The sequence below is a fragment of the Myotis daubentonii genome, chromosome 1, assembly GCF_963259705.1.
Source record: "Myotis daubentonii chromosome 1, mMyoDau2.1, whole genome shotgun sequence".
Classification (NCBI taxonomy): Eukaryota; Metazoa; Chordata; class Mammalia; order Chiroptera; family Vespertilionidae; genus Myotis; species Myotis daubentonii.
Window position 1 is genome coordinate 29693575 of NC_081840.1, and position 27866 is coordinate 29721440.

At 55.4% G+C, this 27866-nt stretch overlaps 1 protein-coding gene across 3 annotated transcripts; it reads left to right on the top strand.

The window, feature by feature from the left end:
• Nucleotides 1-3896: 3896 nt before the first annotated feature.
• RAB15 (RAB15, member RAS oncogene family) lies at nt 3897-26164 on the top strand. 3 transcript variants are annotated; one of them, XM_059693526.1, is made up of 7 exons: nt 3909-4369; nt 19935-19995; nt 20783-20843; nt 21327-21404; nt 22082-22171; nt 23422-23487; nt 23663-26164. In XM_059693526.1, the coding sequence occupies exons 1-7, from the start codon at nt 4246-4248 to the stop codon at nt 23819-23821; spliced, it is 639 nt and encodes a 212-aa protein (XP_059549509.1). In that variant the 5' UTR covers nt 3909-4245; the 3' UTR covers nt 23822-26164. The 3 variants fall into 3 exon arrangements, with proteins under 3 accessions (XP_059549528.1, XP_059549509.1, XP_059549517.1); XM_059693534.1 differs by having other exon boundaries at nt 4248-4369; nt 20698-20843; XM_059693545.1 differs by lacking the exon at nt 21327-21404 and having other exon boundaries at nt 3897-4369.
• The last annotated feature ends 1702 nt before the right edge of the window (nt 26165-27866 follow it).

A 27866-nucleotide genomic window follows, 5' to 3' on the forward strand; every position in this document is an offset into this window, starting at 1 on the left:
CTTCTGAGGCTTTTCCATCACAAAGTCTGCCACATCGACAGTCTAGAGCCGTGGGCAAACTACGGCCCGCGGGCTGGATCCGGCCCGTTTGAAATGAATAAAACTAAAAAAAATAAAGACCGTACCCTTTTATGTAATGATGTTTACTTTGAATTTATATTAGTTCACACAAACACTCCATCCATGCTTTTGTTCCGGCCCTCCGGTCCAGTTTAAGAACCCATTGTGGCACTCAAGTCAAAAAGTTTGCCCACCCCTGCTCTAGAGTCTACAGTGGTCGGCAAACTCATTAGTCAACAGAGCCAAATATCAATAGTACAACGATTGAAATTTCTTTTGAGAGCCAAATTTTTTAAACTTAAACTATATAGGTAGGTACATTGTTATTAACTTAATTAGGGTACTCCTAAGGCTTAGGAAGAGCCACACTCAAGGGGCCAAAGAGCCACATCTGGCTCATGAGCCGTGGTTTGCCAACCATTGGTCTAGACCACCTATGAGGAAGCCACAAGAAAGACACTACTTTCATTTCCTGTTCTGAGAGAATGAAATCATTCTTAAAAACTATCTGTGCACAGGAAATATCTGATGAGGCTCTTGGATTTGTTCCTTATCACAGGCTGAATTGTGTCCCCCACCCCAAATTCATATACTGAAGTCCTAACCCCTCATCCCTCAGAATGTGACTGAATGTATTTTTGGAGTTAGGGCCTTGAAAGAGGTAATGGAGGTGAAGTGAGATCATATGGGTGGGCCCGAATCCAATGTGCCTGGTGTCCTTCTCAGAAGAGGAGATAAGGACACAGACAGGCACGTAACATTGGGATGTGAAGAAAATGCGAACATGAAGATGGCCAGGTACCAGGCAAGAGAACTCAGAAAAAACCAGCCCTGCCAACACCTTGATTGTGGACGTTCAGCCTCCAGAATTGTGAGAAAATAAATCTCTACTGTTTAAGCCACCCAGTCTATGGTACTTTGTTATGGCAGCCAGAGCAAACGAATACAGGCATGACGTGGGGTCCGGGACACCAAGGACAACCTGAAATGGTACCGTTTTGGGTTAACTCCAACGATCATCTCCTTGGGTCCCCAATCCCAATTTACACAGGTCTCTGACAACTTGCCCTCTGCCCCCTTTCCTTGTCGTTTCAGAGTCTCTCCCCCCGTTTCTCTATATACCAGAGATAGAAAAGAAAAAGGGTGTGAATGGAGGATGGTACTGAGAAGATGGTGCAGGGTGTCTGCCTGTTTCTCCCAATCCCAAGATAAGGTGGAAACCCTTCTGCCAGGTGAGGACATCGCTTACAGCCCCTCGGAGGAGGAAACATGGGAATGAGTCTAGAAGAGGCACAGGGTTTTGCTAATGAGGAGCCCCAGGGTCTGACTGTGCTCAGTCTCGGCAGTGAGCTGCCTACCGGTTCATCTCGCCAGTTATTCAGCTGTTGCTATGGTAGATCCCACAGTGGTGCTCTTGCTGGGAGCATGCTCAGTGTGGCTGGGCTGGCGGTGGCAGGGAGCAGGGGCAGGCACTTGTCTCCCTGGTGAAAGAATCAGAATAAGGTAACTGGGAGGCTGATTCTTGGAGGCTTCCTGTGGGAGAGACATCCAGCAACCATTCCTTAGATGTCTCCCCGTTCTACTAACATCTGCCCCAATCCAAGTTGACCTCAACTGGGGAGGATGCCAAAATGTCCCACTGGGTGACTGAGGTAAGGGGATGATGCAATTGGGTATTTCACTTACAAACACCCTGGTTAAAGCAAGCTTTGTTATCTCCAGTAAGTGTGCGTGGTTCTTTTGTTAACAGTATCCTACGACCTCAGTTCCAACATCTCACAGCGTGTGTACATATGTGCACACGTGCACACACACGAGAAAGAGAAAGAGAGAAATCTCTGTATGATGGCTCTTCAGAACCATCTTTCAAGTAGCTGAGCCAGGATGAAAATGGAAAATCTAGAAGCTTGGACTTCTAGACTGTTCCTTTACATATGTTCTAGATCACCGGTTTATTATAAAAGGATACAACTCAGGAACAGCCGGACAGACATGCACTGGGGCAAGGTGTGGGGAAAGGGTGTGGAGCCGCCATGCTGTCTCCTAGGGCCTCCCACCCCCGCCCCCTTCTTAAGCAATGTAAGCTACTGAATTTGAGGTGAGCCCAGCATTATGAAAAATCCTCCCTTTTTTTTTTTTTTTTTTAATGAGTCTGGGCATTGGTTTCCCTGGATTTGTCAGGAAATTTCACTTCCTTTCCTGTCTTGCCTAGGGAAAGCCATTTCCTTCAAAGTGAAGTTTCTTTCTTGGACTAAGAACTCACCTCCGTTGGCAACTTCTTTCCTGTTTCCCCAGACAGAGGCAAGCAGAGAGTCACTAATGGTCCCAGTACGCGGCTGTGGAGAGCATTGACCGTTACAGGGCCGATCAATGGGAAGGCCTCTGCAGGCCCAGGCGGGGTCAGGCTGAGTTGAACCTGCACTCAGTGCTGTGTATGGGCCTGTGAGAAAAATCACAGCAGGACAGGCCTGAGTCTGGGCAACATCCCTGGCCAGCTGGGGGACATATTTACCACCCGCACATGCACAGGGAAAACATTACAGGGTGTGTTTTCCTCTTGGCATTTCTTGTCAAGTACTATGCTAAGTCCCTTCCACAAATGATGTTATCTTTCCAACAATCCTGTGAGGATATCCTATTTTACAGATGGGGAAACTGAGGCACAGGAGTTCAGTAACATGCTCAAGGTTGCATAACTGGTGAATGGAGGAGCTTGGGCAAAACCCAAGGATGCCCAGCAGCAGAGCCCTCCGCATGCACGAAAACCCCGTGTGCGTCCAGAGAAGAGAACACACTGGGAATCTTAATGGAATCCACAGAATCCGTTTCCTTAGGTTTTAATGTAATTAAAACAGCTTTCAAATTCAGGATTCCCCCCCCCCCCTTTTTATTATAAATTTTGACACTTTGCCTGAAATAGAACTCTTCAAGTAAATGGACTTACTGCTTTCCATGACCTACTCCTGAAAAACACATTCTCCGTCCAATACTCGGCCTGAAGAGTCACACACACACTCACACACACTTTTTCACCACTTTTTCAAGATCGAATGGGCCAGACTCCCCTAACACTCATTCTCAGGAATAGGCAATTTTCTAGACTCCAGAGAACATTTATTTGCGTCCCTCCAGTGCTAACACATTCAGCGGCAGTAAATTAGATCTTGAAAGAGGCCCATTCATTCCTTGGTGCCATTATGTACGCTAGCCGAAATACTTAGTGGGTTGAAATAATGTATTGGCATTCTGAGCGCTTACCCTGAGCAGCTTAGACCCAAAACAGAGACTTTTGCCTGCACAGCGCTTCCAAAGGATTTTGCATTTGGGAACGTTTTTATGATCATCTATCTTTTCGGCCTGGTGCAGGAGGTCAGCAATGCTCCCTGTTTATAGGAAAACTGGGGTGGGGGCGGGGGGTACAACGGAGGGCAGACACGATCACACAGGGTTATGGGCAAGCCGCATGGCCGCCAGGGAGGATTTCAGCAGCACTGTCCAGTGTTCTGAGATCCCAGCTTCAAGTGTTTGAATCCAGACCCTGGGCCTTCCGACCAGGATGAGCCCAGGTGAGGACCAACCACTGGGCTCCTCCCCCCCCCCATGCCCCCCCCCCCCCACCAGGCTTCTGCAGGGGCGGGAAGCGGGGGTGGGCGGAAGGCGGAGCTGGCAGGTTGGCAGGGCCAGGTTCGGGTGTGATTTGGGGAAACAAGAGGAGACCCAAAAGCCGAGTTTGGTAGAGGCGGGCTGGATGGGCGCTCCCTCCAACGCACGCCTGCAGAATGTCCGCAGAACACAAAAATGTTTCCCCGGGGGGTCTAGCTCCCGGCACAAAGGGGGTGGGAGGGGGTGAGGGAGTGGGGCCCCATCCGGGCCGTGCACCCCGCACCCCGCGGGAGGGGAGCGCGCACCGGCCTCGCCCCCGCCGCGGGGTCGCCGCTCTCCGCGCGCTCCCCGCCCCGTCTCCCCGCGGCGGCGCAGGGGCAGGGGCGGGCGGGGGCCTCGGCTCTCTCCTCCCACCGCGCTCCCGCCGCACGGCGCTTCCCGGCACCCGGCGAGCGGGGCTGGCGCGGGGCCGGCCCGCCTTCCTCCTCGCCGCGGCGTCCCCGGCAGGCGCGCGCCGCGATGGCAGCGGTCGAGCGGGGCTGAGCCCGCCGCGCGCCGCAGCCCCGGCTCCTCGCCCCCGCCATGGCGAAGCAGTACGACGTGCTGTTCCGGCTGCTGCTGATCGGGGACTCCGGGGTGGGCAAGACCTGCCTGCTGTGCCGCTTCACCGATAACGAGTTCCATTCCTCGCACATCTCCACCATCGGTAAGGGGCGGTGGCCGGGGCGCCCCACCCTCCCCGCCGCCACCTGCCGGGTGCCCCTGCCCCTTCCAGCCCAGCCCGGGAGGGACGGTCCGCCCCTGGGTCTGAAGGCGGGGATCTGAGCGGCAAGGCGAAGGCAGACATCCCGGGGTGCGGGGCCACCGGCGGGGGTCGCGAGCCTCGGCTCCTGGAGGCTAGGGGTCCCTGCTGCTGCCCGTGACTGGAGATGGGTTCTGCGGGCCGAGAGAACCCGGCGGGTGTAGGCCTGGGTGCCCTGAGCTGGGGCGGCCGGGATCTTAGCCACTGAAAGGACGCTCCCGGTGGAGGGGGAGGATTAAAGCCTTTGCTCAGAAGAGGGGTTCAGGGTGGGGAGCCAAGTCACTAAGTTCAGGGGCGACCCACTGTGGAGCCTGGAGGGGAAGAAAGGAGGGAGGGAGGGGCCAACAGGACTGGGTTTCCAGGGCACCGCTGTGGAGGTAAGCCACCAGGTGGGGCACAGAGGAGGGCTCAGGTAAGGTGTGAAAGGGGCCCTTAGAGCCAGTTCTGGGAAAGCAGTGGCTGCATGGAAGGAGGCTGAGGATCGGCAGCACTACCTGTCCAGACAGGGGGTCAGAGGCAGGCAGGAACGCCTTGGAATACATCCCTGATCTGGCAATGCTGGAGCCTGGGCTTAGAGGGACAGGCTGGTGGCATCCCAGACAGGACAGGGATGAGATCACTTGCCTGGCAGGGCATGGTGGCCTCATGGTGTGAGTTGAGGGACTTAGACCCACATCTAACAGGTCCCCTGGCTGGTGCCTGGAGCAGCCTCAGCACTGCCCAGGTGCCCCTCCCCGTCAGACAGGGCCCTGGCACTTGAAGCTTCCGCCCTCCCTCCCAACACACACTTCTTGCCATGAGAGGAAAGGGAGCCTGGAGAGCCCGGGGGAACAGGGCCTGTGGTTAAGACACGGTCTTTGTTGCCAGACAGACCTGGAGACTTCACTTTGGGGCCACATGACTGTGCATATCACATAAGCTTCTGGCCTTTAGTTTTCCCTCTGTAGAATGGGAATAATAACAAACAGTACCTGCCCACCAAGGTGTTGTGAGGCATAAATGAGATAATGCTAGTAAAAGCACTTAGCACAAGTGCACACACGTGGGAAACTGAGTGATGCTGGTGTGGTTACTGTGATCATCATTGACCTCCTAGGGCAGTGGTTCTCAACCTTGGCTGCACATGAGAATCACCTGGGAATTCCGGGATGAGGCCCAGAAATCAGGATTTTAAAAAGATTCCCAGGTGATTCTCATGTGCAGCCAAGGTTGAGAACCCCTGTCCTAGGGGCTCAGTCTCTCTTTGCTTCATTCTCTTCAAGGGGCTTAGTAAGGTCAGGGAACAGACGCTTTCGTTTTTCCCAGAGAAGCTCTAAGGCTGGCTCCTAGGAGGTCCAGGCGCTTGGAGAAGAGACATCTCGGAGGGATGGGAAGGTGCAGGGGCCAGGAGCCTGCCTGCCTCTGGGGAAGGCTCAGAGGAAAGAGGAGGTGTGAGAGGAAGGCCTGGGAGGGAGCACGGGAGTGGCCCAGGAGCCAGGTGGGACATGCGGGCAGCGCGGGTGTGGGGACAGAGGGCAGCAGCTTGGGGCTTAAAGAAACTGGCGGTGGTTATATTGGGGATGGGCCTGGTGCCAGGAGCTGCTGAGCAATCACAGAGGGCGGTGGGCTGCCTGGGGACCCTGGCTCTTGCGTGAAGAGCAGTAGTCTGCATTCTGGCATCCTGACCACATTTCACGTCCTGGGAGTGACCAGAGCTTTTCCTTGGAGAGCTTTACTCACCCACCTCACTTCAGGAGCACTCGGGCTCCTGCTCTGTGTTGTGGGGCCTCCTTCGAGACACGTCCCCCTGCCCCACAGACAAATGAAGGACTGTTGTGTCTGAAATACCAAATCGACCCTTCTGAAGCTTGTGAAAAGCTTTCCTTAAGTCCCTGTCCCCCACATCGCTAATCACCAGCCCTTCTCCTTAATGTCTCTTCTGCCTGGTCTTCTCCCATCTTAGACATTTCTTCCAGCCAGACAGGTGAGTGGGCAGTTTTCCCTCCCGAGTGGCGGGGACTGCTCAGAATCCCTCCGGGGCCACCACTGTGTGGGCAGAGGTGAGTCAGTGAGCTGGGCATAGGTGTCTCCACAGCACCCTAGCCCTCCTGTTCCCACAGGCTTTTGGTATATTGACCTAAAACCTGAAGGCAGTTCTCCTCATTTTTTTCTCTGCTTCTTCTTCTTTTAAAATATATTTTTATTGATTTCAGAGAGGAAGGGAGAGAGATAGAAACATCAGTGATGAGAGAGAATCATTGATCGGCTGCCTTCTGCACGCCCCCTACTGGGGATTGAGCGCACAAACTGGGCATGTGCCCTTGGCCAGAATCGAACCTGGGACCCTTTAGTCCGCAGGCCGACGCTCTATCCACTGAGCCGAACTGGCTAGGGCTAAGGCACATTCTTTTCCCTCGCTGGGCGCTGATCGAGGCGCCTTTTGTGAATGGGGAAAATGAGGCAACTCACACAGAGCTCGGACCATGTTGATATCACCTAGGCTGGCACTTTTGTGATTTACTGTTTATGCCAGATCCTGTAAGAGCCTGTGGCATTCAGAGACCAGCCTGCGGGGAGCAGTGAGGTGACCTCCCAGGTAGGCACCGACCACCCTCTTCTTACTAGTCAGCCAGTGGGCAGTGGCCCTGCCGCTGGGTCCTGTGCCACTGACATGCCTTTCCCATGCAGCTGTGCTGACCCGGATGCCGTGCAAAGGTGGGCAGCTGCTGCCTTAAGGTTCTCTGCTCTTTCCTGACAAGACTGTCCTATCTGTTAAATTAATTGAGCATCCACTACAAAACACTATGACAGGCATTAAGAGATGTGCTGCAGTCCACCTTTTCCTGCCCACCTTTCCAGAAGCCTGTAATTTAGTTGGCAAGCGAGACAGGCCGAAAGAGCCTTGGCCTCCACAAGGTAATGTATCTGTGAACACTTGGTGAAGTGTTCTTCAACTGTAGAGATCCATGATGGTCGTGATCATCACTGTTAATAAAGGTCTTACAGACATTATCAGCAGCTGAACCATGATGTAAGATTGTGCACGAGGCAGCCAGGGGATGGTGAGGGGACCGTGAGTGCCATTGCTACAACCTAGTGCTAGAGGACGTCGGAGAAGGAGAGGGGCCCACCTGGTGGACCAGAAACCACAGGGAAGGCTCAAGGAGGAGGGGACACTGAAGCCAGGCCAAGTAATGGGGGCTGCTTTTCAGTTCCTGTAGGGGAAGGAGCAGATGGTGAAACGGGAGCAGAGACAACAGAGGTGGGAATTGAGTAGGTGTTCATGGGACTCTGGGCAGTCTGGCTGGAAGAGAAGGGGGTTCTTAGGGGAAGAGTGAAAACATTCCTCTGTTTTACCTCCTTGTCTCCCAAACTGTACTTTTAAGTGTCTTCAAGGAGAGTCCAAATCTTATTCCTCGTTGTTTTCATCGTCCTAGTACAGGGCCAGCCACAATCTCAATAAATATTGAATGCATGGGGGCAGAGGGCATTGAGGGTCTGGCTGAAGGGGTGGAACTTGAGCCTGCACAATAGTGTAGGAAGTTTCTGAGCAGGGGAATGACGTGGTGGAAATGGCACTTGGGGTGTTGGCTGCGAGAGGGGTTAAGACTTGCAGCAGTAGACCAGTCAGGGCTACGGTAGTGTCTGGGCACAAAGGAACCTCTCAGCTCATTCTCTCCCCCCTCTTACCCCCTCCTGTGGCACCAAAACCAGACTCCACACCACCACCTGTTCTTGGTTCCCACCCATCAACCTGGCAACTTCTGAAATGGCCTCATATGACCTGAGCTGCCTCCCAGGCAAGGAGACCATGTGTTATTCTACATGGACAGCTGCATGCAGGGACTTGGTTTCCATTCTGCATGGCAGCCAGGGGTGACATATAAGCCACAAATGCAAGCTGAAGGGATCACCCATGAGTTGATTTTCTCCTGCTCATCATTGGTTTGTCCCTGGTCTCTAGACCTTTTGTTTTAAAGCCCCCCCTCCCTCCCTCCGCTGCACCCCTCTGGGTTCTGAGGAGGCCGCGGCCCCGTGATTTTCCAGTTTGGCTGGTTGAACCACTGTGGCTTCAGGACTGCTTTCTCAGGCTGGGTTTGTGCTGTAGTATCACCTTTCTCAGGAAGTTCTGTTTGAACTGAGGGCCCGGGGCAAGGACTTGTGGGTGACTGACGGGGAGGGAGAGGGCTGGAGGAGGACCAGAGGAGAGCTGATTCTAACAAACTTCAGGCCGGTGCCTGAGCACTGGGTCTGTGGGACCCAGACCGTGAGGTGCTGTGCGCCTGTGTGTGACACTGTGAGAGGGGCTGGGCTGGGGCTGGGCCCATGCCTGTGTGTGACACTGTGAGAGGGGCTGGGCTGGGGCTGGGCCCATGCGCTCGGACGGCCTGAGGCAGGTCTCTTCCCACCCTGTTCCCAAAGCCCCCCCAGAAAGGCAGGGAAGGTGAGATGCTGTGAGTAGAGTGAAAAGAGCACAGATGTGAATGTGAATAGTAAGGAATTTTGGTCAGTGACTCATGTGGTTAGTTCATTAGTGCTCCCTGAATTCATAGAGAAAATTAGGAGAATGCATTTCTAACCATTATTTACCGCACTATGGTTAGTAAATATATACGGATACCAAACTTCTCTAAATGTACTGTAACACAACTAGTAAAGTTAACCGTATACATGCAAAGGGTGTAGCGTATCTTACACATAAATAGAGAATCAAGTCCACCAAATTTCAAGTTGAATTTTGCTAACATTTTTATGACGATATAAAGTGGGTAAATTAGATACCATTAGCATATTATTCTTTAATGTAAGTATCACTGGATCTTTTGCATGCTTTAATCTGGTTAATATATTTAAGTTTGCTTTTTCTTCTGTCTGAATACTCTGTTTACACAGTATTTTATGACACTTGTAAAGTTCAACTATGTCAATAAAAAACAAGTTAAAAAAAGAAAGAAAGAAAAGAGCGCCGACAACCTGGGTGAAATTCCCATGGCCTCCCTGGCTCCAAGACCTTCCCACATTTATTTAACATCTCTGCTTGGGTTTCACATCTGTAAATGGAAGATAATAGCAGAATCTCTCTTGAGGGTCACTGTGAAGATGAGAGGCTAAGGAATAGGAGGCACCTGCAGAGCCCTCCAAAAATGGTCGCTGCTGTCATTGTATCATCATTGTTATTCCTAGCTCATAAGAAAGTTGTAGAGAGGCATAAACTATGTAAGGCCAGGCACAGTCATCATGTGGGCACTGCTTACTGGACACCCACTCTGTGTCAGGGGGGCGTGAAGAGCCGGGGACAGAGCAGTGAACAGCACAGACAGGAGTCAGGGGCCCATCATCTCACTCTCCAGGGAGCACAAGAGTAGGCTCATTCCCGAGCCTGTGCCAGTTTTCCGCTTGCCCTGGCAGTGCCCGGGGCTGAGAAGGAAGAGTCGGTGAGGAGGTGTGAAGGAGCAGGGAGAGGGGTTGCCTCAGGGCTCTATCAGGTGCCACTCTGCCTCAGGCCACGTTCTGCCCACCCCCTTCCCCAAGGTCATGTTCCCCGATAATGGCTCAGAAACCCTCCAGGGATTTCATTTCTGCTGCTCTGTGCACCTGTGACACCCTCACAGCTCTGCAGATTCACCCACGGCTTTGGGCGCCCTCGTTCCTTCTCCTTCCTGCTCCTCCCAGCCTCCTGCTCCACAGACAGCATGGTGATGAGCTTTCTAACATGAAAGTCGATATTTGGCATTACCCTTCTACCCCGATTGCCAGCTCTTCTCAGAGTGCCTTCGTCTGTAATCTAATATTTGTGCCTGTTTCCCTGCAAAACTGCCAATTCTCTGCGTAGGCCTCTGACCTCTCCTTGGCTATTCTGCCTGGGCAGCGTGCTTTGTCAAGGACCACAGACATTTAATTCCGCCCACTGACGAGGGCAGGGCTAATCATCAGCCCTGTTTTATAACTGGGAAATGTGAGGTCCTGAGATAAGTGATGACTCACATCTTGCAGGCAGGTGGCCCAAACTGGAGCCTTCTCCCCTCCCCCAGTTCTCCAATCGGGCTTTGTTCATGCCCTTGCTCATCCAGAAAGGTCCTTCCACAGGTTGCCAAGCAAAACGTCCCATGAGCCAAAGGGAAGAGGACATGTGGCTCCCCACCCATGTGAGGGCTCTGGGACGTGGGACAGTGGTGTGTCCCTTGGACGACAGGCAGGGTGTCGGCCGGGGGGGTGGGGTGACTGAGGAGTCCGGCTGGGGGACCTTTGAGGGTGAGATCTGAGTGTTGCCCTCATGTTACTGTTTCGATCCTCTATTTCCTGAAAACTCTGTGACCAGGGCACCGGGATCTGCAGAGAGGAGAGTTGGCTTCATCATGTGGGTCCTTCCTGATCGCTCTCCCCGATTCTAGTTTCTCTCTACGCATCTTTTCTCCTGGCACGTCCTGACTCCATTTATGTACTCACTCGCTCACTCGTTCATTTTTTTCTTTCATTTATTCAATTTGTTGAATAATATGTCATGAGTATCTACCTTCTACCGGGCGATGACAAGACGGAATGAACAGGATGCTGTTTTGCCCTCTGGGAGCTTACAGTGCAGCTGGGGAGTCAGGCTTCCGAACAGACAACCCGAACAGGATGCAAACGCCCTGGAGCCACAGAGGAGTGACTACTTCCTCCTGGGGAGCTTGGAGAAAGCATCACAGAGGAAGTGACATTTGAGTGGGGCCTGGAAGGCTAACAAGGCTTCCCCAGGGGCTCGGGGTGGGGGAGGAGGTGCAGTGTTGGCCTGGCTGGGCCAGTGAGCAGTGGCCAGTCCTGGTCAGACCAGCGTACGTTCACTTCAGTCCTTGCTGGGCTCTGTGTGAAGGTAGATGCATCTGAAGGTCCTGTTCCCCCACCCCATGTGTCTGCTCCTGAGGCTCCCAGCCCGTGTCTTCCTTCCAGAACCTTCTGCTGCCTGTCAGTGCAGCCCTGCCTGGGAAGAGGCTCAGGAGGAGGGTGGACGAATGAGGGGTCAGTGCCCACTGTAAGGCCAGGCCCAGATCAGGGGTCTGCCGGAGGGGAGTGCGGCAGGGTTAGCTGGAGCACACGGCACATGTCGCAGAGCCCCCATGGAGGGCTGTGCACACGGCAGTGCAAAGGGCAAGGGCAAGGGCAAAGGAACAGATGTTCCCTAAACACCCACTTTGTGTACTTGCTACGCACACAGAGATAGTGTGCTTTGCACACATGTGCATTCGGTAGAGATGTAAAAGGGGGGTCGGAGCCCTCAACTTGGCCTTGCTAGTGCTTGAGAAGTTTCTTGGTATGTTTTTCAGGTTAGAGCCTGCACACAAGTTTACATGCATGTGTGGGGGTGCACACGTGTGCACATGTGAGGGTGGGTCCCCACAAGACCCAAGGGAACGGGGGCGTTGCCTTGCCTTTTTCTTTCTATAACAATGGAAGGAATCATGTCGGTCCCTCTTCCTTTCCTCCCTGAGGAGCTGTAAGTTTGACTGACATGTGTGCCTGTCTGATGGGTATTTGCTGCTTCCCCTGAATGGGACCCTGATTCTTTAGATCAGCGGTCGCCAACCGGTGGTCTGCGCACCACTGGTGGTCCACGAGGTCCGAAAGGTTGGTGACCGCTGCTTTAGGTCTTCTCCCTGCTGGCACCTTCCTGTCATTCAGCTCCTAGCTCAAATGTCACCTGCTTTCAAAGGTCTTCTCTGACCAGCTCATCGGAAGCAGCTTGCACACAGATCTCTTCACTGTCTACTCCATGATTCTGCTTTTGCCTCTGAACACACCATTCCCTGAAATGATGTGTTAGTTTACTTACGTATTATCTGTCTTCCTCACACAAATAGAAGCTCTCTGAGGACAAGGATCTTCGTGTATTATTCACTGTTGTGTCTTCTGAGCTTAGTTTGGGGCACATCGTAGGTGCTCAGTAGCAGTTTGTTCGAACGAATAAATAAATGAGTTTTCTTAGAGGACTTTTGCTCTTCCCTGAAGGAAGTCTCAAACAGCATTGGTTAATTGGGACTCTTAAGACAATTAAGAGACTCACTCTGCTACATGTGTTTGAGACTGTGGGGAGAGCGGGGGTGTGGGGAGGGGGGGTGGAGTACTGTAGGGGTGAACTGTTTCCAGTAGCTTGTAGCTCTTCTGCTCAGATACACGTCCTAGGAGCAGCTCAGGTGTAGGAAGGAGCAAGAACATGCTCCCGCAATCCCTATATGAGGGGGTCCTCTTAGGTGTGTGAAGAGAGGAGGGGTTGTATCTTAGACTAAGGTCAGTTTTGCCTGTCGCCTAGGGTCACTGCTGGTGTCAGATGAAGCCCATCCATTCACCAGGCTGCTGGAGTGATCTCCCAGGACCACCTCATGGCTGGGGCTCTGGAGTAGGGAGCTCCTAGGGCTCAGGTTCTGGGGAAATGTGTTCCTCCCAGCATCTTGGGAGTCTGAGCTTGTCTGGGAAACCCTTCTGCCTGATGAAAAAAACAAACAAACAAAAAACCCCCACAACAACCCTGGGTTCCTGGGATTCTAAAGACTGGCCTGTGACGATTGATGTGAAGGTGGTAGCCTCTGGAGTTGTCCTAGGCCCCAAACCACCTTCCCTGTTGAGGTTGTGAGGGTGTATGTTGACAAAAGGACGAGTATTCTTCTGAAATCTCCGGTCTTTCTCGTGGGTGGGCGTCCTCATCAGACCGTTGACCCCAGTGCCCTGGAGGTTGAAACATGGCCTTAGCATTAGATCAGGAGTCTGTCTGACAAAGACCGGGGCCCCTTGGTTTCCGCTTCCCAGCACTCCCAGAGCAAGATGGGGTGAAGGCTGGCTGAGCATGTGCTCAGAGCAGGGAGGAGGCCGCCATGAGGGGTCGTCAGTCTGCAAATGGGTAAGAGGAGGAGGTCAGTGGGCATGTAGTCCCCGGACACTGAGGCTAAGGTCCCCAGAGAGAAGGAAGGAAGAGGATACAGCAAGTGGCAGGTCCGGGGCAAAGACGCTCTCCCTTAGCCCCCCACCTAATGGTATGAGGGACGGTGGTGTGCCAGGAGCCTTTGTCTTAAATCTTCTCTTGAGTCTTAGCTCTTAGCTCTCCCGCTCTTTACCTCCTTTGGGGGAAGTGGCGACATGGGCCTCTGAGTGCCATGGTCTCTCTGGCTGAGAGAAGGGGGTTCTGAAGTGGGGATATCCCCGATGCTTCGTCTGGGGTGGCAAAGTCAGGGTCTCCCCATCCCTACATTTGTCTTGGGGTTGCTCTTTGGAGACCTCCTGTCACACCCACGTGAACTCCTCTTGTCCAGCGCATGCTGGTTTGGGGGCCTTCCTGGGACCTGGGCTTGGTAACTGGAGCCAACACGGCTCCAGGGATTGGGTGTCGGCCTTGGGTTTCAGGTGTATTAAGTTGTTCCTGCTGTGGCGTCTCATTGCTCCTGAAAAGGCTCAGGTCACGCTGCTGGTCCTTTGGGCTGCGGTTGATCACGGTGATAACATTTGGCACCCCGAAGAGCCCCGTTTCCACTTGAAGCATGTGGCACTTGGCAGCAGGCAGGCTGGCACCTGACATTAACCCGTGAGGTGCTGGCCCACCAACAGGCACCCCCCGCTTTTCCAGATGTCAGGTCGCAGCCGGGTTCTGGGGGCTCTCGGGCTCCACGGTGGGTGGCATTTTCTTTTTGTGAAACCGCGCCAGCTCAGTGCTGGCTCTTCCCCTCGCCTCTCTGCCTCTGCTGCCCAGCGTGAGCCCTCCTGCTTCCCAGAGCTCTTTCCAGTCCCCTGGGCTCCCAAGTCTCATCCTCCGAGGGAGCTGGTAGCTTCTTCAGCTAACGTTTAACAAAGCCCCGTGGGCTCACCCCGTGTGACGGGTGTGACTCCTTATCTCCTAATCCTCACAAAAACTCCCACATCAGGGGTTGTCACCCCATGTTGTAGGTGAGGAAACGGAACCAAAGAGGTTCTGTAGCGTTCCCAACACCACACAGGAAACTCGCGGTAAAGGCAGGTTTGGAAGCAAACTCTGGCCTCACACCTGGGTTCTGAGTGCCCACACCGTGCGGTTTTCCAGCGAGACTGCCTCCATGCTTCAGGGCTGTCCGTGGAGAGAGACAGTGATGGTGGGGCGTGTCCTTCCCCCTGGGGGTGCCCTGTCCCCTTCTCTCCACAGTCTCCACTGCCGGACTGGGGAGGCAGTAAGCTCAGCCTTGGTTTACTGCCCTATCTTAGGAGCCAAGTGAGCGCTGTGCCTGTCCCCTGCCCTGTCCCTCTGACCTGACCCGCCCCCTGGGCCCCGAGGAGGGCCTCACCTGTCCCCCGAGTTCTCCGACAGCAGCTCTCACTGCTCCAGGCCTCCGGCTGTGGCCTGGCAGCTGCTGGGGTTGCTGGAGGGGCAGAGGCCTCGCATCCAGGGACACAGCAGGAAGAGCCGGAGGCGACGGTGCGTCAGGGCCTGGCACTGTCCTTAACTGAGTTTTTCTTGCTAGTGTCTGTGAAGCGTTCAGAGGGCAGGACACACACCCCTGCTCTTGAGCCATGGGCACCCGTCCCTCCTTGCACTGCGTGGGGGCAGAGGTTTTAAAAACAAACAAAAACCTCTGTCAAATACAAAGTATATTATCTTCCCCTTAGGTGCTAGTTGGGGCTAGAAGACACAAACATTGGAGGCAGCAGGGAGCAGGTCACACCGTCTTAGAAGTCGTCTCCCAGCCCCTCACTTGCAATGTCTACCTGCCAGCCGGGGGGGAGTGGTGAAGGGGGGTAGGGGAGCCATTAGGTAGCAGCGGACAGTCACAGGCTGTGACTCTTGAGGTATCCTGAGGTGCTCTCTAAGAAAATGGGGTGCGCTATGAGGCTGGAAGGTGGGGTCTGGCGTGGCCTGGCGGCTGTGCTGGGACACAACGCCCTGAGCCTTACTCCGGCCAGCACACTCCTGCCTTAGGCATCGGCCTCTCTGCCCATCTGTCTGCCCCATGCTCCTCTCGTTACCACTGGCCAGTCCCCTCTGCACCGTCTGGAGGGAGCCGGTTTGATCGGCTGAGCTAGCTCCCCGGTCCCTCTCCACCAGGTCACCTCGGAGGTCACCAGCAAGCCCATCGATGGGCCTCCTTCCGGTCAGATATCCACCCCGGTCCAGTCAGGAGCTGCTTTTCTGCAAAGAACACGCTGAGCGGAGGCCGTGGGCTGGGCAGTTCCAGCCAGAAAAGGGCACTGGGTGGGGCAGACACCACAGTCAACATATCTGAGGTGCGGGCAGAACGGTGAGCTGCTCGCCATGCTCTTGGCATGTGGCTGGGAGGGGCTCCATCTTCCTGACTCTCCTCCCTGGGCTCCAGGGTCTCTAGGAACCTCTGCGGGAGCTGTGCCGGGTGGTGTGCTAGTTTCTTCGCACCGGAGCCATCCCTGGGCCTGGGGCAGGAAGCAGGCGCTCTGCAGGGGCACCGAGGTGGCCCTGTCCCGGTGATGCTCCTGGGCGTGGTGGAGTCATGCACTCTCAAGGAGCAAGGGTTCCCTGAAAGCAGGCTGTGGCGGGCTTGCCCCTGTGCGCCCACTGCTTCACTTCCAGACGCCTCGTAACACCAGAGCAGGTGCGGGGCCCCGGGGCGTGGCAGCAAAGGCTCCACAGCCTCGGAGAGTCGAGTGGGGAAGCCACTGGTCGGGTGAGGAGTACCCCGGGTAGGTTTTAGAGAGACAGGTGTCCCGTTCTGGCTCAGCCATATGATGTGGGAACATGAGTGAGTCAGTTACTCGGCCTCTCCGTGTCTCACGATGATTATCTCCACCCCCACCTGCCTCCTGGGGCTGGTGGAGAACTGAGGGTTCTGGATCCCCTCGCCAGGGGGTGTGCTGTCGTTGTGAGTACGGTAATGAGCCTGGGCTGTGCTTCTGCCTAGAGATGGGCGAGACAGTGGTTCTCAAACTTTGTGTGCTGCCTGATGCTGAGGCTGCAGGTCCGGGGTCCACGTTTGCAGAACCGCTGTCCCCAAAGCTGCTGTCAGACGTGTGACCCATGGACCAGCAGCGTCACCCTCCCCTGGAGCCTCGATGCAGCATCTCGGGCCTCATCTACCACCTACCGGATCCGAGTCTGCATCTCCCCCGGGCCTGCGTGCCCCTGGAAGTCTGAGAAGTGCTGCCTCGGGGAGCCAGGATGAGAACCCATGGGGGTGGGTGGGTGAAGAACCGCTCTTCCTCCTGTAGATCCTGAGGATGCAGCTGAGAGGGGCGAACCTGTTAGGGTGTGACCCAGAGGGGGCTGGCGTGGACAGCTGTGGGGGAGACGTGGGAAAGAGAGAGGGCTCCCCCAGGGAGGGTGGAGAAAAGAGGAAATTCGGAGGGACGGAGGTGGGCCTCAGAGCCAAGGCGCCCTCAGGCAGTGGCGTTTTGCCCTCGGACAGGCCCGGGTATTCTCTGGAAGGCCTTCAGCGGAGGGGAGGGGACGCACAGGGAACCGAAGCCTTCAGCGGGGAGGACAGTGGCTGTGAGGAATGTGAGCGGTGAACACACATCGATTAAACAGTTTGCTGAGCAGCCGGAGGGCCCAGCTGAGGTGACAAAGCATGAGTCTGCAGGCGACTAAACAAGGCCAGTGTTTTGACTGCCCGCCATGCTCAGCAATGGAAAAAGCCAGCAGCCACTCAAGGAGACGGCAGGGGCCACGGCTGGGCACAGGTCGTGGAGGGCCAGGGGTGGGCTGGCAGGTCGACCCAGCGGAAGGTGCGGGGTGTGGGGGAGTAGAGTAGAAGGAACAGATTCCCCTGAGGATCGTGGGCTGCTCATCTTTAAATTTATGAAAAGAGAGGCGTGGGTGGGGAGAGGAAAATCCCCCCCACCGAAGGCATAGGCTTTCTGTGTTTCTCCCTTAGTGCTTATGAAGAGACAGAACGGAAGCATTTGGCTTCTCTGAGACGTTAAAACAAAGTTTATTGGGTGGTCAGGAGGGCCAAGGTCACAAGTGGTGGGGTGCTCTGAGCCCCGAGTTCCTGGCCACACAGCTAAGAAGGGAAGGAAGAGGGGCCAGGGAGTCCAAGCCCAGCGCTCACTCCCAGGGTAGCCGGGCACCTTCTCGTCCTCCCTGCCTCTTCCAACAGCCTGCGCTCGTCCTCAGGGGGGTCCCCGAGTGCTGGGATCTCCTCGCCCAGCTCAGCCCTTCTCAAGGACCTTCCGAGAAACAGGGACACCAAGTGTGGCGAAGGCCTCTATGCCTACTTAGCATACAACTCTCCGTCATTCCTTCAAGGCACGGGGTGTGGTGCAGAGCCGTGGCTGTGCTGTCCTTGGGCTGGTAGCTCACCCCGGGCCTTTGCTTCCTTCCCACTAAGCTCTGAGAGGGCAGGGAGCGTGTGTCGTTTTTGCCACTCTGCACTGAGCACCATGCAGGGCACACAGTCAGTTCCCACAGTTTGTGGAATAAAGGATGTAGAACCTTCTACCCCGGCCCGCACCTTCGGGGTCTTTGGGGCTGCGCTTTGCAGCCCCCTTGTGACCACTTTGCGCGAGAGGCTGCACTAGACTTGCTCGGCTAGTATGAGGATGAGCTAGGTTTACTCTAATGTGAACAAAATTGCTGGTCCCCTCCTCCGCCGGGAAGAAGGCACTGTAGCATGAAGAAAAACAAGAACTTCTTTATTCCCTGCTATGCCAGGTACTGGGGAGAGGCAAATTCCTGACAGCTGTTTGTCTAGGGAGGGCGTGAGCATACTCCTGCCCCCACCGAGGCCAGGTGCCCCCTCCCCGTTTCGCCCTCCTCTCTTCACCTCTCCGCACACTCGGAAGAATGGCTGCAGGCATTGTCCATTGGAAAAGTACAGCTCCATAGATAGGAATCGGCGTGGGCAGGCAAAATGATTCACGTCTGACCAATTCTATTCAGTTCAGGTTGTTCGTTCTGAACCCTTTCTCCCTCCCATTAAATGATTACTGGTCTCGGTGGTGAGAGGGAAGAGCCTGAACTCCATCTGTCTGAATCTGTGGAAAGGTGGGGGCAGGATGGCTAAGGGCAGAAGTGTTCCGGTTGGCAAAGAACTGATGCTCAGGTGGGTTGGCAGCCCTGTGGGGAGTTCTAGCTCGGGGCTGTGCTGTGCTGTGCTGCGCAGCCTGGGGACGACGGTCCAGAACTCTGCCTTTCCCATGCTCTCCGCCTGCACACTCGTTAACGATGCCCATTCCTGACTTGTCTCCAGGGAGTGCACGGAGACTTCAGCTTAATTCACCTACTAGACACAGTTTTGACTCACTGGGCACAGTCAGAGCTGGGAGAGGCGCCGTGATAAAAACCTATCGGCTCATCTCCCCGTCGTCACTCAGATTCAAGCCCGTGTGCTGCTGGTGGTGCTGACTTCTCTTGCCGCGAGTTCCCTGAAATAGGTTTCTGCCCTGGGCTGGTTTGCCAGATCCCTGCGTGTCCCGTGTCCTGTGGCAGCTTAGCCCCTCCGGCCGAGACCCGCTTGTCTTCCTCTCCCTCCCCAACGGCACGCTGTGCCACTGCCTCTTCATCCCGCCCTTGGCAGCCACTCCCGGGCCCCCACTGTGCCCAGGACCATACTAGGGCATGGTGGTCGCTGCAGGCGGCTGACTAGCCACCAGGTGCCTGGCGCTCTGTGTCACTTGTTCTCTTCAGGGACCCACTGGAATGACTGGTAATAGCCCCATTTTACAGATGAGGAAATGGAGGCTCAGAGAAGCAAGGTGCCCAGAGTCATGGCTATGAATTTAGTGGCCAGAGTCAGAATTCAAGCTCAGGCCAGACGTCGACGCCCAGGCTCCCAGCAAACCACAGCACCTCCCACAGCAAGCCAGTTCGTCAACAGCAGGTTCCCCAGGCCTTCTCCTTGGTGGCCCTTTGCTGGTTGCCAAGGGCTTCATACACACCGTGGTGGGAAGCAGTCCTCTCTCCGGGCTCCATGCACCTTCCCCGCATTCAGGACGGCACCATAGCCCCTCCCGATTGTTAATAAGGCAGAGAGAGAGAAAAACCCAGGCCCATGAGGTGGATCGCTGTTTGTAGGAATTAGCCTTCCCAGACGTCACACATGAGTGAGTGAGACACGTTTGGGGCCGAGGCAGCGATGGAGTGGATCCCCCTGTGATCCTTCATTCACTTCCTGTACCTCAGGCTGTTGACTGCTGACCACTTTCAGCTCCAGGAGGAAGGAGAGCCCCATTCAGGGCACAGGAAACTTCCTTGGGGTCAGTTTTTGGTTCAAGAAGGCCCTTACCTCCTGGACCGGTGTAGCTCAGTGGTTGAGCATCGACCTATGAACCAGGAAGTTACGGTTTGATTCCCAGTCAGGGCACATGCTCAGGTTGTGGGCTCAGTCCCCAGTAGGGGGTGTGCAGGAGGCAGCCTATCAATGATTCTGTCTCTGAAATCAGTTATATCTATAGAAGGCCCTCACATCATGCCATCTTTCTGCCAAGTTAAACCAAAGGAGCTCCCTTCAAGTGCGAGCACCCAGCCTTCCCGTTCAGGTCGAGGTGGGCTCTCAGTTCCTACCTCTCGCTCTCTTCCTCTCCCCAGGTGTCGATTTCAAGATGAAGACCATAGAGGTGGATGGCATCAAAGTGCGCATACAGATTTGGTGAGTTGGGTGGGAGGAGAGGACCTCGGGCTGCTCCTGAGCTGCCACTGCCACGCGTAAAATCCTGAGGCTTCTTCTGGGGCAACTGGCCACTGTTCCCTGGAGAGAAACGGAAGTCTCAAAGCCCATCTCCTGCTCCCAGGAGCCTTCATCTTTGATCTCATCCTGAAGAAACTATGGGATTGACCACAAGTCACCAAAAGGCAGAAATTAGAGGAATTGACAAGTTAACCACTGTGGGTTTGCCTGAGAATAAGGCTTTGTCCTTGGGCTGTGCCACCTCATGGTAGAATTGGTAGGAGGAAGGGCTATACCCCGCCTATTAGGGTGGGATGCTGGTGAGAGGGCCTCAGTGCAGCGTGGTGCAGTTCCCACAAGTAGCCACAGGGGGCCGCTGTGGCTCTGGCCTCCACTCCTGGCCACACTCACTGCCTTTGCCAGCTGCCTCCCAACTCCAGAGTGGTTTGGGCATTGCCTTCAGAGGATCTGGAGGTGGAGCAGTCCATCCAGTCCGGCCACAGTGACCAGATTCTAGAGAGAGTTGTCAAGGCCCAGTTATGGTTGTGGCTTCTGGTGCAGATGTAGTGAACAAGGCCCAGATGGCCAGGCACCTCTCCTGCAGACTCAGGTATGCTCAGATCCACTGAGGGACCAAAGCCCCATTAATTTTCACCCTCCAGCTCCCCAGTCTTTCCTTCATAGGCACAGGGTCTCTCAGCTCCTGCTCCTCCCTTCTCTCCTGCTTCTACGGTCCCCGCTCTTCTGAGGGACTGGCTTTCTACTGCAGGGACACAGCGGGGCAGGAGAGATATCAGACCATCACAAAGCAGTACTATCGACGGGCCCAGGTGAGCCACCATTTTCAGGGTCCAGAGGTGGGATGCTGCCACCCACACTCCCGGCTCTGGGTACTTGAGATATCTGTGCCACTCACCCCCAAAATAGGGCCCTTGGATTGCCTGCTGGGGAGGGGAGCCCCTAGGTGGTCTTTGAGTTGTTCGTGGACCGTTCATTCATCAGTGATTCTCTGAGCACTCACTATAGGCAGGTCCCCCACCCTCACCCTCCATCCACCCTGGGCTGAAGACCCAGGTCCAAGTGTTTGGTGGCTTTCTACCTCAGAGAGAGGTAGAGAGTTTTGTGGTGGGCCTAGGAAGCAATAGCTTTTGGGGTCTGAGACAGAAGAAGATATATCTGGGTGCTGAGGGGTCCTTATTATGCTAAGCAGAGAGCAGGGAGAGTGGGACCCAGCATTTAAGGCACCACACGGCTTCTGGCCCCATGCCTGTGCACACACCCCCTCCCCCCCTCTCTCTTGCTCTCTCCCCCAGGGAATATTTTTAGTCTACGACATTAGCAGCGAGCGCTCTTACCAGCACATCATGAAGTGGGTCAGTGATGTGGATGAGGTAGGAGATGCCACCTCACCACTGGAGTGGGGGAGGGCACCTCAGAGGGGAAGGCGAAGGGAGGGCCAGATGGGAATGGCCGAAGCTCTCGGGGTTGGCGAGCAAACGCTGCCAGGAAAGCTTGCCCTCCACAGCCCGGGATGAAGACCTCTGGGTAAGTCCTCTATGGGGAGAAGCCCAAGCTGCCATGCCCTCCGTGCTCTGTACCCTGCCAGGCTGCCCAGAAGTGAGTTACCCTGTGAACAGCTTCTTCCCCGGAATCTCAGGGCCAGGGCGGATTCTAGTCCTGGCTCTGCCATGGTAGCTGTGGGGCCTTGGGCAAGCCATTTGAACTCTCTTGCGTCCACAGTTCCTTATCTGTAGAAGGAGGGGTTGGGCTTACGTCCAATGTCCTTTCCAACTTAGGTACCAGTTGTGCAGTCCAAGGAAGCACTCCCTCATTTAGGCTGGGGCGGGGGTGAGAGCCCCTCAGAATCAGCCCGTGTTTCCTATTCAGACTGTCCCCAGGACACCGTGGTCACCCATGGTTCTTGGGGGAGCCCGGCAACTGCACCCAGTCGGCCACTGTGTCCCAGGGCTCTGAAGTTTGGTGCTGCTGTGGAGGCCGGTGTAGACGTGTGTGGGGAGGTGGGAGGGAGGCACACTCACTGGCGGCCCTGCCTGTCCTCTGTCCCTAGTACGCGCCCGAAGGTGTCCAGAAGATCCTTATAGGGAATAAGGCCGATGAAGAGCAGAAGCGGCAGGTGGGAAGAGAGCAAGGGCAGCAGGTACGTGGCAGTGAGCTGGCCGCATCCATCCCTGGGGTTCTCTGCTACCTTCCAGGCCAGGCCTGAGAGTTGTGACCCAGGATTCTGTCACCCCCATCAGGCACCTCATACCTCCCACGATAGGCCAAGGCGCTGGGTGAGCGGCCATCCTTGAGAGCTGGCTTTCTGCCCTTCGGGACAGTGATTTGGGGTCCACCCTGATGCAAAGACCTATTGGGAAGCAACTCCCCCAACTCCAAGTCCCCCAGAGTAAGATGACCTCTGCTGAAGAGCTCATTCCAGTGCTAGTGGTGAGGAAGGACCTCAAGGTGTTGGCTTGTTCTCTAAGAGCACCAGGCATAGCTGCCGTCTTCAGTCCTCCACCCCCTCCTCACCCCCTCCCTACCCTTACACTGGAAGGAGGCAGGAAGGTACATGTGGAATGAAGGGCCCATAGTCAGAGAGGCCCTGGGGGCAAGGAGGGTAGGAGGATGGTGCTGAGGGGATGCCCAAGCACACAGAGGACAGAAAGACAGACAGATGCCACTGAGACAAGTCACCCATCCACTGAGCGTCCGTCTGTGGACTGAAGGGTCCCAGGTTTGATTCCGATCAAGGACACATGCCTGGGTTGCGGGCTCAATCCCCAGTGTGGGGCGTGCAGGAAGCAGCCGATCAACGAGTCTCTCATCACTGATGTTTCTCTCTCTCCCTCCTCTCTAAAATTGATAAAAATATATTTAAAAGATAATAATAATGCCTAGTTATTGAAGAATCTGAAAGTAGAAGCAGACCCTGCTGGAATAATAGTATTTATTGAGCCCTGCATGTGCTAAGCAAGTGCTTGGAGATGCATGACCTCATTTAATCATTCCACAACCTTGGTTCACAGACGCCGTCATCCATCGCCCTTTAACAGATGGCAGAGCTGGGGCTGAGAGAGAATAAGTATCTTGTCATACAGCTGAATAAGGGCGTGCAGCTGTTAAGTGGCAGCACTGATATTCAAGTCTAGGTCCCTTTGCCTCCAAAGCCCATGCTGTTCATTATGTGCTGTACTGCCACAACATTTTGGCGTCTGTCGGGTGCATCTGTGTCGGTGCTAGCCTGGGTCTTAGAAGGAGCTCTTAGCCTCATCTGAGAAGTCCCCTCCTCTGAGAAATTGTCACAACTCAGGATGGGTTGTGAGGGCAATGGCAGAAGTACCTGCAGGTGCTGTGGGCGCCTTTCTTCCCTCCCCGACTCCCTCTCAGGAATGTCCTCTCTTGCAGCTGGCCAAGGAGTACGGCATGGACTTCTACGAAACAAGTGCCTGCACCAACCTCAACATTAAAGAGGTGAGGACTCCCAGGCCCAGCTGCCGGTCCCTGGCTGAGTCTGCAGTGGGGAAGCCAGAGGAGAAGGTGGCAGACAGAAGCCACCAGATGAGGCCTCACCCCTTGGGCAGTTACAGGGCTGCAGGAGGAAGAGGAGGGAACATTGGACTAACCCGTGCCCCTTGGTTTTCCCCAGTCTTTCACGCGTCTGACGGAGCTGGTGCTGCAGGCCCACAGGAAGGAGCTGGACGGTGTCCGGACGCGTGCCAGCAAAGAGTTGGCACTGGCAGAGCTAGAGGAGGATGAGAGCAAACCTGAGGGCCCAGTGAACTCTTCAAAAACCTGCTGGTGCTGAGGGCCCTGCATGGAGCACCCACAAGTCCCCCCTCCCCTCAGGAGGCCTGCGCAGACAGGGAGCCCGGGCTTTGCCCTGCTTCTCCTCTCATCGGGGTGACCCCGTGGAACATCAGTAGCTGCTACTCCCCCAGCCCGGCCTTGAGGGTGGCTCCGCTGTCACCTCTGAGCGGCCCCAGCCTCCCCCCGGTTCCCACCGCAGCCTGCTATGAGCCCCGATGTGCTGGAGCACGCTCACCGCTGAGCTCCCCAGCTCCCCAGACAGCGGCGTCCGGGGCTGAGGCCACTTTGAGGCTCCTTCTCAGTGCATCTTGTCTCCTGTCCGCTTTTCTCTCTTCTTCCCACTTCTCTCTCTGTCCCCCCACGCCCTGAGCCCTGTGCGTCCTGCTTTGTGGCTGCTGGTGCAGCTCCTTTCTTTCCTTTCTTCCTAACCCTGTCCAGGGGGATGGACTCCAGCTCCTGGGAGAACCCCCACCCTGCTCTGTGGGTGGGTCAGAGGTGGGGAGCTTCTTTCCCGCCTCCCCTCCCCACGTCCTCCCTGGGCCACGGGCCCTCCTCACCACTGACCTGGGAACGTGAAACATCGGGTGGGGAGGAACGTGGTCCTCAGCCTGGGGCTGCCCTACCTCTCCCAGCTTGGGCCTTGCTTGGCTGCCTGCCCGCCTGCCTCTTGGGGAACTGGGCTCAGAGGCAGGTGCTTCAGAGGAGAAAATAAATGACGAGGAGTGGCAGGGAGAAAACGTCACCTCCATTCTCTACCTCCCGTGCTGCACGTACACAATTCCTCCCTCCTGGGCTCCTGGATTAAAGACCTGAACCAAAGCCTGAGGGCACTGCGGGGCGAGGAGAGCCGGGGCAGTGATTGACAAGCCAGAAAGAGGAGCGTGGGAACTGAAGGGCTAGTTCCTATATATCAGGTCACGAGCAAGGGAGAGCAGGCCAGGGGGGGATATGGACTCCCTGGGCCCTTCAGTTCTTGTGGGAGAAAAGCATTTCCCACAGCCCCCTGGCAGGTGAGAGGTGGGCCTTCACTGACCCCAGCCTTCAGCTCAAGGTTTTCACGAGACCCGAGTCTGTGGGAGAGGAGCGGGGACTTCATGGGAAGAGGAGGGGCAGGCCTGAGGAAGTGCTCGGTGCTGTTCTCTTCCTTCTTCCAGACCAAGCGCTCATCTTGCCCCCCTGGCTCCCGAGGGCCAGCCTCACTGTGGCTGCAGGTGGCGGGAACAGGACTCCTGCAGGGCTCTGAGTTCAGGAAGAAGGTGTTTAACCCCATGTGGCCCAGGAGTGTCCCGAAGGCCCTTGGAGGAAGGGCCAAGTCAGTGCCCAGCCCCCGCAGAGCTCCTGCCCGCCTTCCACAGTCGGAGGATCGCCCCTAAGCTACTCACTAGCTGCATTGCATGGCTGGGCCTGGAGCTAAAAGGAGCAACTGGGCACTGAGCATTCACCAACTAAGCCCAAAATCCAGGGCACGCCCACGGGAAGGATTAAGAGCCCCGCTTCCTTACTCCAAAAATGGGGTGTGGGCATGAAATCACTAGCCCTTTCTTCCAGGCTTATCAGGCCGGGGTGACTCAGGACGCAGGGAGGGGGACGGGTTAGCAGAGTGGAAGGAAAGGAGGGCAGGAGCAGCCAGTGGTTGGCAGGTGAAGAATAGAGAGCTGGCTGGGGATGCTTCCTGAGACTGGCTCCTCGGGTATCAGGACACCAGCAGCATCGCCTGGGGGTGGGAGGGCGGTCACCTCAGCCCTGAGAGTCCGCTCTCAGAGTGCCCTCAGCCCAGACTTCAGAGAGGGGAGGTCATACTCGCCTTGGCTCCAACCCGGGGCCAGTATTGCAGCTCTCCCTGGGGACAGGCTGAGCACCTCGGCCTTTCCCCTACCCCTCAGGACACAGGAACTGTTTTAACTGTGCCCCAGGGGTTCTGGGAGGGGAAGCAAGAGGCAAGATTCTAGGGCTGATTAGCCCCATTCTAGGGCCGCAGCTGGGGGAGGGGTGGGAGCCGGAGGACGGTTGGGAAGTTAGGGTGCATTACATTCATCAGGTTCCAGAGGTGGCCTCCCACCCCTACACTTCTCCAACCCAGGAGGTGGCCTGGGGGCTGGCATTAGGCCCAGACTGTTGAACAGGCAGGCACTCCTGCCTGCTTACACCTCCCACCTCTGCACCTGCTGTCCTGAGGCTCAGCCCAGCCCCGGCCCTGGCCCTCCACCTGCTCCTGAACCCCCATCTCCCTGTGACGGGTGAACTCTGTGTGCTGTGTCTCGGGTCCAGTAAATGAATTGTGAGCAGGGTTCATCTATTTTAAACACAGATGTTTACAAAATAAAGACTATTTCAAACCACAGGTGTGGATGCCTGTATGCGTTCCTGGGAATAGGTCTCGCTCAGCTTCCGGCAATGAAGGGGAGAGGCAGGGCTGGTGGGAGAGGCTCCAGAACCCTAGAGCAACGGCAGTAGGAGGACCATGGGAGTGGCCAGCATCTTCCATGCTCCCCCTTTCCTGATGCCACCTGCAGGGGAGCCCCGAGCATAGTCCCCATTGCAAGGCGATGGGCTTCTACTGCAGAAGTAAGACTGTGCAGAATCATTGAGGGAGTCTTTAAAGCCAAGAAGGTTCTCAGCTGTCAGATGAGAACAGGCTTTCCTGAAGGCATGAGGAGGGGCGAAGTCATCTTTCAGGTCATCTTTCAGTCGTTCATCCTAGCCCTGTGACTGAGTACTCCCAGGGAGCAAGGCAGACTGGAATCCTGGAGGTCTGGGTGGTGGTGGCTGTTGAATCCTATACTTTGGGGTACAGAGTTGATGGAAGAAGCAGAGAATGGGGGTGAGGATCAATTGAAGAAGGAAGGAGTAAAACAAGGCAGGGCAAGCGTCTAAGATCTTACCCTGCACTTTCCAGTTGAGAGAGCGCTTGTAATACTTGATCGTATCTGGTGAGATAAGTTGAGCGATTTTCCTGGTTCAACAGATAAGGAAACAGGTGTCTAGGGGCCCCAGGTAACAGTGGCAGAGTCGTGGCTAGAGACAATGGAATTGAAATCTCAGGAGGGGAAAGCTTCGTCCTCTCTATTTAGAAAAATCTTCATAAGCAATTCTCATTTGCAGCCAGAGTTGAGAACCACTGGCCTAAGCTTTCTGCCTGCTACGCCAGTGCAGTTACCCTGTGGACAGCTGTGAGAATCGCACACTCAGTATGTCACAAAGATACCAGCTTCTGGGAAGTGGGCTGGTTTGAGGTAAAGTTGGACAAAGAGGAATTTTAAGAGAGCCTTATCAATATAATTCAGTTGTGAATGGTAAGAACCTGGGTGACTCAACGGCTGTACCTAGAGAGAAAAATGGCTTGTACCTGAGGGAGAGGGAGCCCCCACTCCTCAGCTCAGGAACTTCCGGGGCCTTCCTGGAGAGGTCACAGGAGGGCAGCCCACAGGAGGTGTCGGGGAGCCCCGAGTACTGGAGAACTCTCGGCATGCACGGAAATCTGCCAAGTTCATGTTAAAGTTTAGCCCACTGTCAAGGCCGAGTCCTTCTGACTCAGTGGCTTGCTAGAGACATTTATGGGCTGCTTCTGGGAACTCCACCCAGCCTTTCCTGCTACCTCTTCTGCTGGCCAGATTCCATGCCCACTTAGGTAATGGAGGCTTGTTCCTAGGGAGCAGCCCGTTGAGATGTGTGGGTTTCCACGTGCTATCAGCAGCCATGGGACAGGCTACCACAGACAGACCAGGCGGGCACCCTCTGCGGAGTAATTCTCCATCTTCACAGATCAGATTCTCAAGCCTGGCTGCTGCCAGCCTCGCTTATTTGTCTTAGGAGACAGTTCCCAGTGGACCTGTCCCTGCGAAAACTGTCTCTAGTAAACATTTGCATTGTTATTGAAATCTCTCTCTAAACTCCCCAAGCCAGGTAAAGCCTAATTGCCAGTTTTACCTCTGGAGAAATCCAGGCATCAAAAAAGCAGGTGATTTGTTGAGTTGGTGGGTGCTTGGGGGAATGAAGTGGAGCGTTAGGTGTTTCTAATTCCTGTGGGCTCCCAGGGGTGTGCT

Excerpts from the sequence above, each read along its gene's own strand:
- RAB15 (XM_059693526.1), top strand. The coding sequence starts at position 4,246 with ATGGCGAAGCAGTACGACGTGCTGTTCCGGCTGCTGCTGATCGGGGAC. Across the intron at positions 19,996-20,782 it reads AAAGTGCGCATACAGATTTG|GGACACAGCGGGGCAGGAGA; the intron begins GTGAGTTGGGTG and ends TTTCTACTGCAG. Across the intron at positions 22,172-23,421 it reads GAAGAGAGCAAGGGCAGCAG|CTGGCCAAGGAGTACGGCAT; the intron begins GTACGTGGCAGT and ends CCTCTCTTGCAG.